Source organism: Loxodonta africana, chromosome 4 (assembly GCF_030014295.1).
Source record: "Loxodonta africana isolate mLoxAfr1 chromosome 4, mLoxAfr1.hap2, whole genome shotgun sequence".
Taxonomy (NCBI): Eukaryota; Metazoa; Chordata; class Mammalia; order Proboscidea; family Elephantidae; genus Loxodonta; species Loxodonta africana.
In genome coordinates, this window is record NC_087345.1 from 7,415,619 (window position 1) to 7,435,395 (window position 19,777).

At 54.5% G+C, this 19,777-nt stretch overlaps 1 protein-coding gene across 2 annotated transcripts in view; it reads left to right on the top strand.

The window, feature by feature from the left end:
* The window catches only part of KIAA0930 (KIAA0930 ortholog), a 56,736-nt gene extending 39,911 nt beyond the window's left edge, over nucleotides 1–16,825 (top strand). For both annotated transcript variants that reach the window (XM_064283386.1, XM_064283387.1), the window contains exons 3-10: nucleotides 2,523–2,648; nucleotides 2,746–2,823; nucleotides 3,105–3,206; nucleotides 4,488–4,628; nucleotides 5,413–5,604; nucleotides 8,300–8,462; nucleotides 10,237–10,395; nucleotides 10,954–16,825. In XM_064283386.1, the coding sequence (XP_064139456.1) occupies nucleotides 2,523–2,648; nucleotides 2,746–2,823; nucleotides 3,105–3,206; nucleotides 4,488–4,628; nucleotides 5,413–5,604; nucleotides 8,300–8,462; nucleotides 10,237–10,395; nucleotides 10,954–10,994 (1,002 nt within the window). In that variant the 3' untranslated portion in view covers nucleotides 10,995–16,825. The remainder of the gene's footprint in view (nucleotides 1–2,522; nucleotides 2,649–2,745; nucleotides 2,824–3,104; nucleotides 3,207–4,487; nucleotides 4,629–5,412; nucleotides 5,605–8,299; nucleotides 8,463–10,236; nucleotides 10,396–10,953) is intronic.
* The last annotated feature ends 2,952 nt before the right edge of the window (nucleotides 16,826–19,777 follow it).

Consider the following 19,777-nt stretch of genomic DNA (forward strand, 5'->3'; position numbering starts at 1 on the left):
GCGGGGACGCACCAGGCCCTGGGGTGGGGGGCGGGTGCTGGAGGCATCCCTTTAAAGACCAAGTGTGGGGAAAGCCCTGCCCAAGCTCAGTGTGGCTGTGCTACTGCGCCTGCGTTCTGCTCTGCGGGGCCTCTGCCGCAAGCCACTGGTTCCCCTCCGGGTGGAGCTGCTACCCCGTCGCCATAGCAACCAGCCTGGGCTTCCTGCCTGTGGTAGGAGGTGGGTGGGTGGACCTGAGCCTGTCAGCAGCTCCAGGAAGGGTCAGGAGCAGCAGTGCGGGTGGTGCAGGATGCTGGCGTCCCCCGGCAAGACCAGGGGCGACCAGGGAGATCCCAGCCTGTCCCAGGGAGGGACGTCCTGTATTCCTGCCCTCCGTTCACACCACTCCGGGACCAGAAAGCTCCTTTTTCGTGGCTGCCCAGCTTGTCTCTGAAAGTGAGGGGACCCGGCATCTGTGTGAGGGCTTGTCCTGTGCTGGTGGCCCACGCTGGTGCCAGTTTCTTGCTCAGTGATGCCCTCAGCAGTCCTGGGTACAGAGTATTCTAGCCTCACCTTGCAGAAAACTAAAGCTCAGAGACAGGAGGAATTTGCTTTGGGGTCTGCCACGTGGGGTTACTCCCAGTCTAGTTTTGTTGTTGGAGGGATTGAATTTTTCCTCATAACAAACATACAGAAAAATGCACAAATACACATGTAGCTTGATGATTTTCCTCAAAGTGAACACTGGTTAACCAGCCCGTGGATCACCAGACAGAACATGACCAGAACCCCAGAGGCCACCTCCATGACTGCCCTTCCCCAAGGGTAACCCCCGCCTGGATGGCTCACACGCAGTGGGTGCTTTGCCTGTTCTTGGGGCCCATCTCGTGAAGTCACAGACTGTGCTGTGTCGGCTGTTTCCTCCCGGTCTCATGTTTGTGATATTCCTGCCTGTGTGCGGAGGGTGGTGATCTGTCCATTCTCGCTGCTTCAGAACCTTCCGTTGTGTGGATGGACCACGCTGTGTATCCATTCTCTGTGGGTGGGTGTTATTTCAGAACCTTCCATTGTGTGGGTGGACCTCACTGTGTATCCATTCTCTGTGGGTGGGTGTTGGGGTGCCCTGGGGTTGGGGCCTTCGGCGTGGTAGTGCATCAAGAACCTGCCTCCTGGTGCACACCTGGACACTTTCTGACTCTCCTGTGTACCCTGTGCTGGCCCACCCACTGGTTTGTTCTCTTCCTCTCTTGCACTGAGGCAGCGAGTACCTCCCATCAACTTTGTGCAAAGCAAAGAGCTAACGTTCTCTTGGAGAAGACCAGGCAAGATGATTCCAGAGAGTGATAAGTGCAGGGAGGAAAGAAAACAAACAGGGCAACAAGATGAGACAAGAGTAACCACGGTCGTGTGAGGAGCCACACAGCCCTGGGAGGTGGAAGCCACCCTGCCTCTCCATGGGACAGACTTTCTCACCTGGGCAAGGGTGGCCTGCCCCTCTTTCCATGGGCTCTGCCTCCCGCGTGCACAGGCCTTAGCCCCTGCCCGCGGCCCAGCATCACCCAGCAAAGGGTGGCTCACCTTCCCCAGGGGTCTGGATCAGAGCCAGGATGGCAGCCAGGGCCAGGACAGGCTGCATCAAAGCTACCCCGGATTTTTTTCAACACCTCTTAACCCGTGGGCAGATGCTCTGCTTTCCCTGTATCTTGTGCTTGTTATTTGATAGTCAACAAATTTGATCTTCATCTGTGACAATGAGACTCAGTATGGCGCAATGGTTAAGTGCTCACTGAACGGTTATCGGTTTGAACCTACCCAGCAGCTCATGGGGAGAAAGACCTGGCAGCCTGCTCCTGTGAAGGTTACGGCCTGGGAAGCCCTGTGGGGCGGCTCCCTGTCGGACGGGGTCATTATGAGCTGGAATCCACTCAACAGCACCCAGAAAAACAACCTTCCTGCTTGCGGGGTTGTAAGGGTTAAAGAAGAAAAAAAAAAAAACCCAGTGCCGTCGAGTCGATTCCGACTCATAGTGACCCAATCAGTAATTATTAATTAATAATATAATTTGTCATTAAATTAGAATTAATAAGTTATAAAATGATCAGCCCAGACTGTGGTGCCCACCGTGAGTGTGATGGATGTCACTGTCACTGTTATCATTGATGGAAACCCTGTAGCTCTTAGCCAAAAGGTTGACAGTTCGAATCCACCAGGCGCTCATTGGAAACTCTATGGGGCAGTTCTACTCTGCCTTATGGGGTTGCTATGAGTTGAAATCGACTCGACGGCAATGGGTTATGGGTTTATTATCACTGATGCTTTACAAATAATCTCTTAATTGTCACAACAGCTCTGAGAAGTAGAATTTTTAGCCCATTGTACTGACAGGGAAACTGAGATGCTTAACCCTGGGTCACACAGCTAGAAAATTGAGGAGCAGGACTGGGGTCAGGTCTGCCTAACATTGGCGGGCCCTGGCCCAGGCCTAGGCCTCTGCAGGGAGCCACGGCGGGCCTGGGTGCTCACCTCTGCGCTGTGCCCTGCAGGTGGCTGAGATGGAACCCGAGGTGGAGGTGGAGGTGTACCGGCGGGACTCCAAGAAGCTGCCGGGCCTTGGAGACCCTGACATTGACTGGGAGGAGAGCGTCTGCCTGAACCTCATCCTGCAGAAGGTACCAGGGTCCGGGTGGGGTGTGGGCGGGGACAGGTCTCCAGGGACCTCGAGGGACAGCCCGCCATCCATCTCACTGCCCTGCCCTTCTCTTCCAGCTGGACTACATGGTCACCTGTGCTGTGTGCACACGCTCTGACGGCGGGGATATTCACATCCATAAGAAGAAATCCCAGGTGAGCGCTGAGCCAGAGCCCAGCCCTCCAACTGCCCTGGCCACCCAGGTGCTTTTGGGGGAAGTCCCCTCCCCCTCCTTCCCTGCCACTGAGGGAGGGGTCTGGCTCCCAGAATCCACTCAGTGTCCCCGGCGAGGAGCACAGCACCCGCCAGCTCCCCAGCGTGGTTCTCCCTGGGTTTAGAGGCCTTGCGCAATGTGACACGGTGACCACCCGGCTGAGTGACGGGCACCTGTACGCACGGTGGGCCTCCCTCAGTGCTTAAACTCTCCTTTTCTCAGCAAGTGTTTGCATCACCCAGCAAGCACCCCATGGACAGCAAGGGGGAGGAGTCCAAGATCAGCTACCCCAACATCTTCTTCATGATCGACAGCTTCGAGGAGGTGAGCCGTGTCTCCCCGTAGTTCTCCTTTGTCAGGAGATGTGGGGAGAAGCCTCTCTCCCTGAGGCCTCACACCCTTCAGAAAGGCATGGGGGTGGCTAGGATGGAGGAAGGTCTCTATTCACACAAACGTGGCTCTCACTCTCCCCAGTGCTTGAACTTGGGCAAGTGCCTTCACTTGGCCCTGAGCCTCGGTTTTCTCATCTGTAAAAGGGGGGCAATGACCGTCTGCCCTACTTACCTCAAGGGGTTGAAGATCAAACAAACTAATGAATGGGGGAGTGCATTGTAAACCCTTTAGAAAGTGCTGTGCAAGCAGGCAGAGTCGTTATTGCTGTTAAACTATGAATGCCTGCACCCACTTGGAATCCCGGCATGCCAGAGGGGGTGGGACTTCAGGAGTTACCTGGGACAAGGTTGGGAAAACTGGGACCCAGGGCAGAAAGTGGCTCACCCGGGGACACGGGGCTGGGAAGAGTGGGGGATGGACTGCACAGTGCCCTGTCCAGCAATCTTCCTTGCCCAGTGCCCTGATAGATGGTCCTCTCACTCTCCAGCAGCTGTTAGAGCCTCAGGGAGGGCTCGGCAGAGAAGGGAAGTGTGTTTTCAGGGTCTCTCCTCATTTGATGGTGTCTTGATCGGCAGGAGTTGTCTTAAAGCATCTCAGGGTCGGGGTGTTAAGACACCTTCTCCAGGCTCCAGGGCTCCTTAGTGGTGGAGCTGAGATTTGAGTCTCAGCCTGTTCCCCAGGCCCTGGGAGTGGTGACCCAGGATAGCACAGGGCAGACTTATACCGGCTGTATGCACAGGTCCAGGTATCTCCTGGGCAGCTCCCTCTGTCAGCGCTGCAAGCCAGCGGGCAGAACCCAGGACTGGGGCTGAGGCCTGGGGCTGCTCACAGCCAGCATCAGGGAGGGCCCAGAAAATGGGCCAGATGTCCCTGTGAACAGTTCATGTCCCCCGCACAAGGTAGTGTGGAGCAGAAGGGTGGAGCGGGATGTTGCCTTAGAAGGGCCATGGGGGACGTGCAGTACCCAGAGTTCCTGTTCTGAGCACCAGCCCTGCCCCCATCAGCTCCACCCCCGCAGGGAGACTGCTCGCTCCTCTGGTCTCCATGGAGTGGCTGGAGAGCTGGGTGACCAGGGACAGTGTCTCCATGTCTCTGGCTCACTGTTCTCACCCATGAAATGGGGTTTTTCCAAGCAGTCCTCCCACCAACCCCGGGGAAGAGAGGGCTGTGGTGGGAGGGGTGGGCTGACTCCTCTCTGTGCCACCACCCCAGGTGTTCAGCGACATGACGGTGGGAGAAGGAGAGATGGTCTGTGTGGAGCTGGTGGCCAGTGACAAAACCAACATGTTCCAAGGGGTCATCTTCCAGGGCTCCATCCGCTATGAGGCGCTCAAGAAGGTGTATGACAACCGGGTGAGTGCAGGGACGGCCCGTGGCTGCCCAGGAGCCGGGTGGGGTGCCCCCACGATCCCACTTTGTTTTTGCCACTTTGAAACTCCAAGCTTGGTTCATGCTCTGACTGCCCAGGCTCAGCGCCCGCAGCCCCCCGTCCCTTGGTACTCTAACTGCCCCTGCTCAGTGTCTGCAGCCCGCCACCTTGGTTCTGTAACTGCCCAGCTCGGTGTCCTCAGCCCTCCTTGGTGCTGTAGCTCCTCTGGCTCAGCACCTGCAGCCCCTCCGGGCCTCTCTGAAGCGGTCCATGGCCCGCTTTATGTTGCATCCTTCACAGGGTGCCTCAGCTCACTCTGGCCACCTCCTCCCATAAGAAATGTGAGTGGGGGGACCTGGTCCTTAATTTGTAACTCCGTGGAGAGTGACAGCTGGTGGTGCTGTGACTCTCTCACTCCTGAGTCACCCACTTTCTGGTGACCAGCTCTGGGTTTGGACAACACTTACGAAATTGGCCCTTGACAGCTAAGCTGCGGGGAGGGAGGTGGTCATGGAGGCAGGCGGGCTGTGGCCCCCTCCCTCTCCTGGTGCTGGGGTTGGCTGGGGCTCAGCCCTCGGCTGGTAGGGAGAGCATCACTCACTCAGAATCTGAAGACGTTCCGAGCTGTCCCTCCTGCTGACCGGCCTCCCTCCTGGGGCTCAGTCTCCTGAGGCATGGAGGGCAGCCCTCAGGGGTCCATCTTTGAGGGACGATGGTCCTGGTGCCCACGTCTGCTGCTCTGACCCCATCATCTCCACCTGCCCGCAGGTGAGCGTAGCGGCTCGCATGGCACAGAAGATGTCCTTTGGCTTCTACAAGTACAACAATATGGAGTTTGTACGCATGAAGGGGCCCCAGGGCAAGGGCCACGCTGAGATGGCGGTCAGCCGCGTGTCCACTGGAGACACGTCCCCCTGCGGCACCGAGGACTCCAGCCCAGCGTCACCCATGCACGAACGGGTAAGAGTTGGACGGCTGGGAGGGCAGGTCCCTCGGAGTCTCTGCCCACCGCCTCCCTGGGCCCCACAGCCTCCAGCCAGCTAGGTGCCAAGGGTTGGAGAGGGTGTGGCTTGCCCAAGGTCACACAGCAGCTTCGTGCTTGGGCCAGAGCTCTTTCTGCTTCCCTGAGCCACCCCTGCAGCCAGGCCAGGTCTCCGGAATGGAATGGACAGAGACCGGCTGGGAATCCAGGGTTCAGTGTCTGCCCTCCCTAGAGTCACGTGGGGGTGATGGTGAGCCTCTGTACCATGGCCTGGGAGGACCGGTGAGAGGACAGGGGGCCCTGGCCCTTCCGTTTGTTGCCTGTTAGCTGCTGCGAGGCTACAGACGCTGGGCAGGTAGGCGTGAGAACCCCTGCCTTACGGACCAGGAGCTGAGCCAGCACTGCCTGGTCACTCAGCTCTCGCGATCCAAGGCCCGCTCCTCCTGGCCACCGTCCTCTGTCAGGGCAGGAAGCCAGGGCCAGGGCAGCCTTCTCTGGACCCAAGGCGCAGGCACAAGGACATCTTTAGCCCCTTGGTCTCCAGTGGGGCTGCTGAGAGCTGGAGGTCTGGGAAGGGGATGGGAGCCCATGCAGATGGGCAGGGTCCTGGAGGCTGCCTTGCCCAGCCCCTCCCCAGAGTGGGTACTGGGGGGACCCCAGTGGCTGGGACCGGGCTCTGCTGCCCACAGCACCTCAGACAAGCCCTTGTTCCTCTCTCGGCCTCAGTGCTCTTACCTGGGAGTGGATGAAGCCCCTGCTTCTGCTGTGCCCCCCAGGCAGCAGCTGCTGTAGGCGTGTGTGCTGTTGACCTGCTGGGAAAACGAGTCCCAGGAATGCCAGCGATGCCAAGGCCGGGGAGGGGTCTTTGCTCTGCTTCTCATTCTGTAGAAAGGGCAACCACAGGCGTCTCCAGGGCACACCTTGTTTTCTTCTCACTCCCTCATTTCTTCTTTTTGTATTTTCTTCAGTGAATGTGTCTTATAAGCAGACCAAAACCAGTCAGTGCCCTTCTTTTAGGAAGATGGGGGAGAATTCCAGGCGGGGGCCTCTCTTGTCTTTGGGATTCAGGTTGTTTCCATGTTGGAGTTCATTTCTGAGAGGGGGCCCTAAGTAGCTGCCACTGGGCCCGTGAGACAGACAGGGCTTGAGTCATCCTGACAGAACATGTGTGTGGAAGCCCTGGTGAAGAGGTAGCCTAGACTCTAGGGCGGGACAATCGTGGGTGGCAATTCCAGCACCGCCCTATGTTTGCCGAGACTTTGATTGCCCCTTCTGTGGAATGGGAGTGATGAGCCCCCCTCCCAGGGTGCCTGTGGGGAATGGAGATATGTGTGGAAGCTCCCGGCAGCTGGGAGCAGGGAGCCCCAGGGCAGGGGCGGGCAGGCGGGCGGCTGCTGGAGCCAGGCAGTGGGCAGTGGGCAGTGGGCAGTGGGCAGCAGCAGGCCGGACCTCCGAGTCAGCCCAGGCTCCTGCCCTTCTGCTCGCCGTTGCGCGTCCTCCTTTTACAGAGCGACTTTTTGTAGCCAGTGCGTGACAAGTGCAGACGCTGTGTATATTGTGGTTTCTCGTGTGTGTTCTTTTTTAAAACCTTTCCCCTGCTGGTGTGAGGACCACATGGAGCCCAGCAGCTGCCAGGACTCTGGTGGAAGCCGGAGCCATGAGGAGGAGGCTGATGGGTCTCCCTGAAGTCTCAGCCCAGCGCATCTTGTTCCGCAGATTCTTGTTTGCGTGGGGAGGAGGGAGGAGATGGGCCAAGTTCCCTCTGCCTGGAACGCCCTTCCCCCCCTTCTTCACCTGGCGAACTCCTACTCGTCCTTCAAGACCCAGCTCAAGCAGCATCTCCTCCAGGAAGCCTTCCTTGATTTCCCAGCTGTCAGACTCTTTTGCCTCTGGGCTCCCCCTGTATCCTGTGCCCCCCTTTCTCTGTCTCAGTGACCACCTCACTGTATGTATGTGGTTGTCACTCTCCAAGTCTGTGAGCTCCTAGAGGGCAGGGACCAGTGTCATGTGGTGTCTGTCCTAACGCAGCATCTGCCTGGCCCTGAGTGGGTGTGCGGGGTGTCTGGTGAACCGTGCAGGGTGACCAGAAAGTAGAGCCGCCTGCCTGTAGTACTTCTCGTGAGAGGACGCTGGAATACAGGGACGGGGACGTATCAGCCGAGAGGCAGGAGGGGAAGAGGCAGAGGACCTGGGCTGCAGGCCCAGCTCTGCCTCGTCTTGCTGGTCGACCTTCGGCAGCACCCCTGCCCTCACTTCCACGTTTATCAAGTGGGCCAGCGCTAGCTCTGACCTCAGGAGTGGCTGGGGGGCTCAGTGAGTGCCTGTGACATGGTTCAGTGTCAGCAGCTGGTGGTATTATATTTATTGAACAACCTCTGACCATTGTCTGAGGCCTGGAAGAAGAGCCTCTGCCACTCATGGCCCAGTTCCTTCTTGAGCAGCCCTGGTGGCAGGCCGTCCTGCTGGCCCCTGAGCTGAAGCCCAACTCCCAGTGCCCTCTGCCCACTTAGCCCTGGAGGCTGGCTTGGAAGGGCAAGGCCAGAGACTGCAGCCCAAGGCTCCTGTCCCCATCACAAGCTCCCAGCTAGATGGAGGGCAGGAAGTGAGTGGCCCTGGCCCCATGGCCCACGGACAGCCCTTGCTGCTGTGGTGACAGCAGCTCTTTTTGCCCAGGTGACCTCCTTCAGCACACCCCCTACCCCCGAGCGGAACAGCCGGCCCACCTTCTTCTCCCCATCCCTCAAGAGGAAGGTGCCACGGACCCTGATGGCTGAGATGAAGAAGTCGCACTCGGCCAATGACAGCGAGGAGTTCTTTCGGGACGAGGACAGCCGAGGTGACTGCCCCTCTGCTCACAGCGCTCCCCATTTCCTCTGGGCCTAGGCTAGCGGCTCAACAGGTGGGGCACGAGTGCCATGGGCCAGGGACTGACGCAGCGCCTCGAAGAGAGCGACAGTCACGGCTCACGCTCGGGGAGCCTCCCTCCCAGTGGGCCTCCCCCTTCCCCTAGAAAAGTGCTCAGGAGCACATCCATGCAGGCTTTTCAGTTTCAGGGGTCTGTGGACTTTCTGAAGCCCTCTGGTTTTCCTGAGAAGAGCTGACCATCGCTGGTCTGTTACGCACAATGGGTGCGAGAAACCCTGAGTGAGGGGTGAACTCTGGCTCATTCTTGCATTTTGTGACTTGACACTCTCCTGGTTTCACTCCTTCTCAGTGTCTTTTTTGGCCAGCTCTCCCTCCACTCTAGAACCTTCCTTCATTGGGGGTCCTTGGGGTTCCCGTGTCTCCCTTACTCTGCGCAATCTCCTTAGGTGCACTCTGCTCTGTGGCAGCAGTAGTCACCACTGGCAGCTGCCAGCTGCGCACCTTTACCTCTGGCCTCCCCTGCCCAGCCTGTGTCCCCAGGGCCTCCTCAGCATCTCCTCTGGGAGGTCCCAGCCGTGCTCCCACGTAACCAACTCCCAGCCTGCACCTGCGCACACACACTCTGTCCCAGGCAGTGCGCGCCCACACACACGCAGGACACACATGCACACACACAGGACACACACACACAGGACACACACAGTCCCTCTCCCAGCCTGTGCATGCCCACACACGGGACACATGCACAGACACAGGATGCACACACACCCTCTCCCAGCCTGTGCACGCCCACGCACACATAGGACACATGCACATGCACACACACACACTCTCATGCTCCGTCTCCCAGCAAACCTGTGCTTCCCACTGTGCTGTTGATGAGCGGCACCCCATCACCTAGGCATGGCATCTGGAAAACCGTGGATGGCCTTAGGCAAGGGAGTGGCAGAATCAGAATGTTCTAAATAGCACTAGGAGGTCCTTGTGAAGATGGCCTGTCATTGGGAGACAAGTTGGGAGGGCCCTGCAAGCTCTGTGGGGCGCCACGCCCATGTATCCACAGGGCCGCATTCCTGCAGCCATCTGTATTTGCTAGCTGATGCAGGAATGTGTGGCCTCACTAACCTACCGAGCACTTGGGGAAGATAGCAGTTCTTGTCCCGCCCACCAGGGCTGAGAGCAGAGGGCCCCACATGTGGGACAAGACCCCGCCCCAGGGCCAGGAGACCCTTGCTTGGGCACGGGCCTTGCAGGTGCTGGGTGAGATCTTGGGACAGCCCTTCTCCTCTGAGCCTGTTCCCACGTTAGTAGGAAAGTGCTGATTCCCACCCGTCTGCCCCTGTGGTGTGAGGTCCCCTGACTGGACCATGAGATGGTGACAGGTGTCCAGGCCTCACTCCTCACACACTGCAGACTGGCTGTGCTGGCTGCAATGACAGGCGAGGCTCTGTGCCAGCCTGCCTGGAGGACTGAGCTCCCTGAGGCAGAGACTTTTCCCGGGGGTGGGGGATGGCTGAGCCCTGGCGGCAGGGCTAAGGTTTGGAGTCAGGAGCAGGGAGTGAGGAGGCCCCCATCTGGTGTGGGTGTGGAATCTGGACTTGTGGGGGAGCCCTTGGCAAAGAGCGCCCTGCCGCACAGAGGGTGGGGCTGGGCCTGGAGGGAGTCATCCCAGAGTGTGGGTGGCTCTTCTGCTGCTGTCCCTAGGGCCCCTCTGCCTGCTTCTGACCTGGCCTTCTACCTTCCAGCTGACCTGCACAACGCCACGAATCTGAGGTCACGGTCCCTGTCTGGCACGGGGCGGTCGCTGGTGGGGTCCTGGCTGAAGCTGAACAGAGCGGATGGAAACTTCCTCCTCTATGCACACTTAACCTACGTCACGTTGCCGCTGCATCGGATTTTAACAGGTAGCACCGGCTGGCGGGGGGGGTGCTCTGCCACTGCCTCGGAGCAGCTGTGGCCCTGGGCCCCGAGGGCTACTCGTGTGGTTTTCTCACCAGCGCTGTTCCAGGCCAGGGCCTGCCCGTTTGCACTTCCATGCTGGGTTCTCAAGTTCCTTGCTGCAGACTCCAGGTTGGGGATCCGGGGAAGCGTGGCCCCTAAAGGTCTCCCTTGGCCCACCCCTGTGGCCCCTGCCGGCCCCTCCTGAGCAGCAGGAAATGCCCCAGGTGTGAGCTCCTGTGGGCAGGTGAGACCCTGGCCTGCATGCCAGGCACTGGCCCTGGGCTCAGACCGGCCTGGGTTCGGGCCTCCTTCCGCCTGGCCCTGGCCAGCTCTGCTGCTCCAAGCCCATTTTCCAGTCTATAAAGTAGGAGTGGTAACAGGAGGCACCGACGAGATGCGTGGGAATTACTGGGTGTGGGCTTCGCGTGGGGTCAGGGCTTTCTTCATAAATAGCGGCTGCTGTGGCTGCAGCACTCAGTGGGCTGAATTTTCTTCTCTGTCTCTCCCTTCCTGCCGCCTAGACATCCTGGAAGTACGGCAGAAGCCCATCCTGATGACCTAGCAGTGTGCGGAGCCCGAGCAGGCCCACCAGCCCTGCCCGGCCCTGGGAGTGCTGCCAAGTGCCTATCTGTGCCACCGTCCCCGGGGTCTTCTGTGACAACCCAGCGCTGGAGCCGGGCCAGGGCGGGGCCGACTCCACGAACACCAGCCCAAACTGAAGTGCCTCTTTTCCCTCCCTGCTGGCTCTGCCCTGCCCCATGCTCACCACCCACCACCCCCAGCCCATCTCTGGAGAGTCCTGTGCGTCCGGCGGGGACCAGAGTCCCAGGAGGCCATAGGGAGCACGAGAGGGAGCAGCACCCAGAATCTGTCCAAATGCACGAGACCTATGGCCGCGTCCCAACAGACCACAGCGGAACCCCCAGCTGGAGCACTCCGTCGGAGCTTTGTCAAGGAAACCCACGTGAGGTTTTGTAATGCCGTGCTGATGAGCGTCAGCTGCCCAGTCAGGCTGCCTGCTCTCCCTGGCTCACCACTTGGTTGTTGGATTACCACGGGGAGATGGGGAACACAGAGGTGCACGGTTTTGCCCTGGGCTGGGATACCTCACCCCACGCCTGGTTCCAGAAAGGCCCAATCCCTGCCAGAATGGCCTTTTGCTTCCAGCCAAAGAACCCCGCCAACACACACACCTCCAGTTTGACGTCCTCCCGCGGGGGCCTCGCTGGAGGGCCCACAGAATCTGGACCTGAGGGCAGGAGGAAGGGTCTGGCGGCCAGGCAGGAGGAGAGCGGGAGCCCCACCTGAGGAAGGTTTAGGCCAGAGCCCCTCCGCTGGGGGCTGTGGGAGGGCGTGGCGCGTTGTTCCACCTGCCCTGGTCTCCGGGTGCTCACCTGCTCTGACTGAGCGTGCTGGTCCCCATCTCAGGCCAGCTCTCGGAGGCTCCCAGCTGGGCCTGCTCCACCACGGAGGCGCTTCCATCTGAGAAGACGCACATGAGCCTTCTTGCATCAGAGCTCCCCCGGGAATAAACTAAGATGGGTCTCTTTGTGGCTGTCATTTGTTTGGTGCCCCAGGAGTACCGGCGTGCTTGGAGGTCCTCTTTGGGGGAAGAGGAAAGAGGGTGGGCTGTTTTGCCGTCCGGTCTTGTCCTGCGGCCTCTGACGGTCTGCGCTCGGGGACAGGGCTGCCCTGGGGCTGTTATTAAAAGCGAGCTGTTGGCATTTTCTTCCACCTCAGTTTACCCACCTGTAACACAGGGCTGATGCCACCTACCTCACTGAGCGTGTGCAGGTTCACGGGGCACGACCGCCACTATTCTGCGTAGCTCTGGTCAAGTGTTACACTGGGGGTGCCTGCCCCACCCCCTCCATTAACCTTGTCAAGAAGGGGTGGTGGGCTTGGCCTCGGTGCCCAGCTCAGCTCTCCACGCTTCCACTTTCCAAAGCAGTGTCTTAGGGCAGCCAGAGGCAGGCCACGTCCCCCGGAGTGGGAGCAGAGCACCCAAGGAGCGTTCTTGGACACCCCATCCGCAGGCTTGCGTCCGGGGTGGCTGAAGTCTAGCTGTTTCTCCAGGGACTTTTTCTCCCGGTCATTCTGGGGTCTGAAGACTGAAGCTCAGATCTGGGGAGGACACAGGCAGGATGGGGACGCTCGAGTCGTGCAGAAACGCCGCTCCCTCCTGTCCTCAGAGGCGAGGAACACGTGAGGGTGCCTGGGGCTAGTGCAGACCGGCATGCCCTGGCTGGCCCAGCGGGCAGAGCCCTCATCTGTAGGATGGCAGACGTTCCGGCCACTTGTGGTAATTGTGAGGTCGGTTAACGTGGGGAAGTGCTTCGCAGGGCAGGGAAGTGTGGGCGTGCAGCGGGATTTCAGAGCTCACACCTGCATTTTCAGAGTGCAAACAGACGCACGATGGTCTGGCTGTCCAACATCTGATGTTTCACAGCTCCAGCCGCGTGCAGGCCCTGCGGTGAACACTATTAGCCCATTTTACACATGAGCGACAGCAGCAGAGAGGATACGGGAACTCCCTGAGACTGAACAAGAAGTAATGACGGCTAGGCATCAAGCACCCTTCTGACCACAGCCCCCACTCCAGCCTGCCCAGACAAATGGACAGACATTTGGTGGAGTCACCCCTTCCGCCTTTAAGGCCTTCCCCAAAGGGCACGATTAGAGGCACCCTAGCCAGGCAGCAAGCTGTTAGTCTGAAGCTTGGTTTTTCAAAGCAGCACGTAACATCAGTAACAAGCTGCAAATGCCAGGGCCACAGCCAGGGCCCCGAACGCCCTGGTGTCAGTCAACTCTCCCTTCTCGTGACGCCACCGTTAATTTTTCTGGGGACGTGCCCCTCTTAATAATGTAGGGAAGACCAAATGCTACGTACATTTCCTAATGTGGAACTGGAGTTAAAGTACACCTGTCTTTTGAGGAAACCTCAGAGTCACTTTTCAGGACATTAAGAAGAGTTATCTTTTTATTGTTTCTTTTAAAGAAATATCATGGCCCTGGACTCTGATAGGGGACACACTGTTTCCATTTAAATCCTTCAACACCTGAACGTTCAGGTGGCTCTTATCTTAACATCCTGATGTCCTACTGGAATTTCTAGGGCGAGTTTGCATCTTTGCCCATAAGGACAATGAAGGTTCATTATTTCAAAAGAATGTTATTTAAAACACAAGTAACAGAGAAGTAGGCAAATGAGAACAAAAAGAAGCCAAGTATTCTATAGCCCAGTCGACTTGGAGACAGCCTGGGTTTTCCCGTGAGTCAAATAATTGTTCACATTTCCTGCAGACAGACCAGAAGCCAGTCAGGTGGGTGTCTTGGTAGCAAGGACAAAGGCACGTTCTCCGTGTAATTTTTTAAAAAGAATCTTAGTCAGAATCAAACCAGGATCTATTTACGCTGTTTTAATCACAGATAGACTAGTTAACAGAAGACTTAAGGACCAGGAAAAACTTTTTTTTCCCTTAAACAACATTCCAGAAGGAAGCTTCTCATGCACTTGGTACATTCCAGTGACTGACTGGTGGTTTTAAATCATTGGCCAAAATTCTTTACAAACTTACATATTAAAAATCTATCTGCTAACTTTTTGGATCAAAGAAACTTCGTACGTTTGATTTGGATGTATGTTCTCTTCGGTTTTCCAGTTTAGCCGGAATTTAGTCGCATATCCATTTTCAGAAACCAAGTAACTTTTGGCATTACCCTGATTCTTCCTGTCTGGGCTTTCCACCATCCTTTGTATCAGAAAGCAGGATTAGGTCTCTTTAAAGAAAATAACCGCCCTAGTGGAAAAGGAAGGCCGACATCTGGGCCCGGAGTCGGAGCTGAGGCAGCCTGTTGGTGGTGGGCCCAGCCCTTTCCTTCAGGGAAGCGCCCATGCGGAGGCCAGGAGGCCCGGTGGTCGGGGTCCAGCCCTGCCCTGTGTGGAGAGGACCTCTGGGCGTGAAGAGCTGGGGACGCGCTGCATCTCTCGTTTTTCCCTTCCATTCACCTGCACTGACACAATCCTCAGTGGAAAAAGGAATCCTCCAGCACCTCTGAGCTCCCGGGGACACCACAGACAAGCAAATTCAGCTGAATCCCGAGGGATCTGGGGCGGGGCCTGAGCAGTGGAGGAAGCCACGACCTGTGTCCACAGTGCGGAGAGTTTGTGTTTACAGTTTTCTATTCTTCCCGAGGCTAGCAGGATTTTCAGGGTTCCCCTTCAAGTCCTCGAGTTTCATAGATTAAACGTAACTGCCGTCCTCCAACTCTACCGGGTGGCCGGAGGCATTCGGACTTGCCTTTGTCCTTCAGTTTCTCGCTTTGTCCTAGGTCAGGGCGGTTTAAGTGTAAATAGTTATTGTTTATGGTTTTCAAACTAATTCTATGTATGAGAATCATTAAGCCTGCAGAGAGGACCTCTTGAGATTTTTCACTACTTGGAGGCTTCCTAGTGATTTTTACAAAACAAATTTTAGCCACAACACCGTGATGGTGTAGGTAGCGATACATTAGTATGCTAACCATCAGTTAGGTATTTCCCTAAACGTGACCCACTACTGGCTGAGCCAGCCTCAACTGTTTCCCAGCAGTATTTGTGGTTGGCTGTTGGCTTGGCTTTATGATTTCCACGTTTCCTTTGAACATTGATTTGCATGGTAGATATTAAACTTTTCTTCCTTGTTTTCCTCTAAATTAGTCTGTACCTAGTCATTCTTTCCTGGTACGCTTTTCAGATTAAATTCTCTGCAGACGTTACAGCAACGTGATAACTCTGTGGTCGAATCATTTGCCGCCAAGACTTCTTTTTTTTTGAGCTTTGACACCAGTGACTTTTTTGAAATGGAACGTGTTTGAGGCCATCAGAGATCACCTCGTGCACTGCTGAAGGTGTTGGCGGGCCCGTGATGCTTAGTTGCACGTTTGCAAAACCACGAGAGACGAGTTTTGGGTTTAGCTCTCAGAGCCCTAAAGTAGCATATGCTACTTCATACAGTTGTCCTGTAAAATCCGGAGCTTGTTCTAGAGAACTTCTTTAAAAGCCCTCCCAGACGTGAACAAATACTTGGAACAGAAATCAGGAGTCCAAGTTCTGACCTGACTCCTGGCCAGCTGCCTCGTCTTCTGGAAGATGAGGTTTTGGGATGGGTGCTCTCTCTGTTGCCTTGCAACTAACTGTACAAATAATCAAGTACGATGTTGAGCATGTTCACTTTTTTTTTTTTTTCTGGTTAATTCTACCAGAGCCTGCTATGCAAAACCATCAGAGATGGAAGCAGCCTCAGAAGCTACCTTTCAAGCGACGGACTCTCTTTCCATGATCAGTGAGTAAGGTCTGAGACACTGCAGAAAGCTGTAGAAGAGAAAACAAGGGAAAAGGGGGACCCGAGAGGAACGCATATCCAGGTGTGGAAGTACAGTTAGGGGCTTCACATCAAGTGACTCCCCTCGGAGACAGTCATCGGATTAGACGCATCTGAACCAAAATTTCCTGAACCAGCATCACGAAGGGCAGACCACAACGCAAGATGGCAGTGCTATAAGGAGGCGGTTGAACAGGTTAAAAAAAGTCTTCCTTGCCGTTCACATGAAACGCTGTTTTCTCATTAAATTATTAGGAAGTCCTTTTTAGTCCCCTGAAACGATGTACTTGTTGCTATTTGGGGAGAAAGTCTATCCGGGGAGCTACATGCAGTGACAACCCTAGTGACTGCCCGCTCTTGGTACTGATATTGCTGTGTTCAGTGCTTTTATCCGGAATTACCGTCATGCCTGAGCTTAGAAAAAGTGTTGACTGGAAGGGAAGACCTCTGGGGATTTTATAGTGGGAGAGCGGGAAACATAAGGTAACTTAGTGGTAGGATAACCCGGTCCATTGTAAATACACGTGTTGAATGTATAAACGTGGCTGCCCTTCGTGCTTGATGTGGAAATGACAGGAAAGCAGCTGGGATGTCTAACGAGGAAGGGAGCTACTCGTTTCCGGGGATGATGAAACAACGGTGTCTTTCTTTTCCTTGTGGCTTCATTGACTTGCCCCTGACTTACCCCCACATAAACCACAGAGTTGAAGAAGCTACTTCTTCCCTACATGTGGAGTCAGGTTTCTTCTCTTGGAATTTGACTTTTAATAAAACAACGCTGCTCAGTTTGAAATAACCATGGTTTTCAGTGAACTTTAATGATTATATTTTGAATAAAGAATTTTGTTCAAAAGATTGTAGCCGATTCCAGAGGTCAGTGAAGTTCCTTCATTTAAGGGGACACATACACGCCTCTGAGTGGTGGGCCGCAAACAGCACACACAGGCCTGGGTTTTCTCAGGGGAAGGAGAATCGCCACCTACCTTCCCCCAAGGTACAGTGAGGTTCAAGCGAGGCAAGGTTATCAGAGGCTGGCATGGTCCTGTTACTGATCACTGCTGCTGCCCTCCCCGCCTCCAGAGGGCCAGAAGATTCTTCACAGGTTGTCTGGTCCTTAAGCCAGAGTCACAAGGGAGCACAGAGCTTGCCCAGTGGTTCTCAAAACTGAGCATTAGATCCACCTGCTGAAACCCAGCTGGCTGGTCACAAAAACGTTCTGGAATCAGATAGGGGTGATGGTTGCCCGACTGTGCTAATATACTAAAAACAGAACTGTACACTTCAAAAGGGTGGATTTTACTGTATGCAAACTACAGCTCAGTTTTAAAACAACAACAGGTGACTGGGTGTTCATCAGAGGTCCTGATTCAGTAGGTCTGGGAGGGGGCCCGAGAGTTGCCATTTCTAGCCAATTCCTAGGCTTTACTGATGCTGCTGGTGCCGGGACCACGCTGAAGAGAGCCACTGTTCTAGCCCAGCTACTCAGCTGAGTACCTGAAATGGGCTTGGTACTCAGGCACCATCCTACTCTTCGGTTAAAACCATCAGTTGCTGTCAAATTGAGTCCAGCTCATGGTGACCCCATGCGTGTCCGAGCAGAACCGCACAGAGTAGGGTTGTCAATGGTTAGTTTTTCAGAAGTCAATCGCCAGGACCTTCTTCCAAGGTGCCTCTGGGTGGACTTGAACCTCCAACCTTTTGGTTAGCAGCTGCACATTAACTGCACCACCCAGGGACTCCCACTCTTTAGACAGCACCTGGTTAGTGCCACTTTATCAAGAGTTTCCATTAGATGTGAACACTTCAGGAACACTCTGATGGGTAACTTCAGACTTTGCAGTATTTTCTTCAGCAGGAGACCCTTATGAGCCAGATAAGTGCTAAATAACTCAGGAAACAAAATGTGATCATGACTCCAAAATACTGTCATAACTGAATACCGTCATAGTGCTTTTCTCAATCACCAAAAACTTAAGTCCATAAACTCAATCATTAATTTTTCTTGATCATTTTGATTTTCTTAGTCTCAAATGTCATTCTAGAGCTCAGGTTTTGGGCCAAGATGGGCCTGGATGCTTACCCTCCCCGAGCGACTCTTTCCACTCTGTCAGACATTAATCCAACAGAACTCTCGGCTTGTACACGGGAGTCTGGTACTAAATCTCAGTGGGCCTCTCCCTGGCCTTCAAGTGGACTGTTCCTGCTGCCGCTTCTCTTCCCTCCTGTCTGCCTGACTCAGCACCAAGCGCACCACAGAGAACAGAAGAGTGTCAAACACTGGAACTGTTGACTTTCCATTTATTCACATTTCATGGGCTGTTACACTTCTCAGCGGGAGCATTCACGAACTCTACAGACTGAGATTACATTGTTTGACAGTTCAAGCAGCTTTGTTTTAGAAAACAATTTCCTATTTAAAATAAAAAGCAAACAGTTTATCCGTCTGATTGCTGGTAAGTCTGACTTTACGGTTAGTTGCGTCTGTGTCAGAGGGGGGTCCTTAGTCCTCGCCATGATTGGGGACTGGCCACGGAGACCAGCTCGTACTCAGACGCAACACTGCAGAGTGGACCGGCGTGGGGGTGACGGTCCTCACTGTCATCTGCTGGTTCCACGCAGACAAATCTGCTTCTACCTGATTCCCACTGGGGGCCGGGGAGTGAGCCATTCAGTTTGCAAAGCTTTCAAATGCATCCTACTTGCATTTGACTCTGCTAAGACATTAGAGTAGCTGGCAAATGCTCAGAATGTTAAAAAAAAAAAAAAAAAAACCTAAGCACAACTGTTTACCTCTAAAATGATGCAGAAAAGGCCTTCTCTGGGAGGGCGTGTTTTGCACTAACAGTCGGGGTGGGTTAAGAGTGTTTCTCGCCCCTACCAAGGGGTTGGGTTTTTGTTTTTTTGGCATGCAGCATATAAAAAATAGGATTTACAGTTGAAATTGTAAAACCACCCTCTTAAAGAAAAGTCAGTACACCAACAGACTTCCCTTCCATGGAAAACAATCTAAAACATCTTTGAGACCCGGACATGTTTTCAGTCTGTGATTCCATTAACAAAGACAACTCAATTTTTTGCTCACTGGGAATGCCTGAAAGGATGAAATGGACACACATCAGCTTTTTTTTTTTTTAAAAAAAAGGCCACTCAGATACTCAGTTATTTGTCAAGATGCAAAATGATTCAGAATTAAAAAATACACACTTCACTTTAGGTCATATATATGATACAATTTATAGATTCACAAACTAAACATGTATGAAAATTTCAGTCCATATTACATGAAACATTTTAAAGCTTACTTTCTAATATATGTTAAAAAAAAATCAAACTTAAATAACCATGGGTCGGAATTTAGCCGTGAATACCATGGGGAAAAAAGGTAAGCCCCGCCCTCCAGGGGCTGGGGTTGAAGCCCAGGCAGACTCGGGCTGCCAGACTGGCACACAAGTGGAGACCAGCAGGTTCCTGAAGCAGAAATGATTGACTTTAATATCACATTTTGAGTTAACGGCATACATATCACATTTTTCCCTGTAATTTTCACTTTAACAGTGACAGTCTCTTAGCAGCAATAATTTGCTGGGAATGTTAGGAAAAAAAAAAAAAAAAAAAGCCACACATATCCACTAGTTCTTAAAAGATACAAACTTTGGCAGGGGAGGGGGGAGGAGAGTGGTTAAAAGATAACCTAGTCACGATCTTTTCATGCCCCATCTACAGACATTCCACAACCAGGCAAAGGTTATTCAGAACGTGCCATGTTGCTAGCACGCCGTGCGGCTGAGGTGTCACACGGAAATCCCCCTTGTCACCTCTTCATCCTGGTTAACAGCTGAGTCCATCCAGGTGAACAGGACGGGTCTGTGTTACTGTAACTCCATCAACCACCTGCTTCCCGTAAACTTTTCGCAACAAAAACCCACGAACATTCTCAATTCTAAAAAGGAAATGCAGAAAGAGTCACCACGTCCTCCCAAGG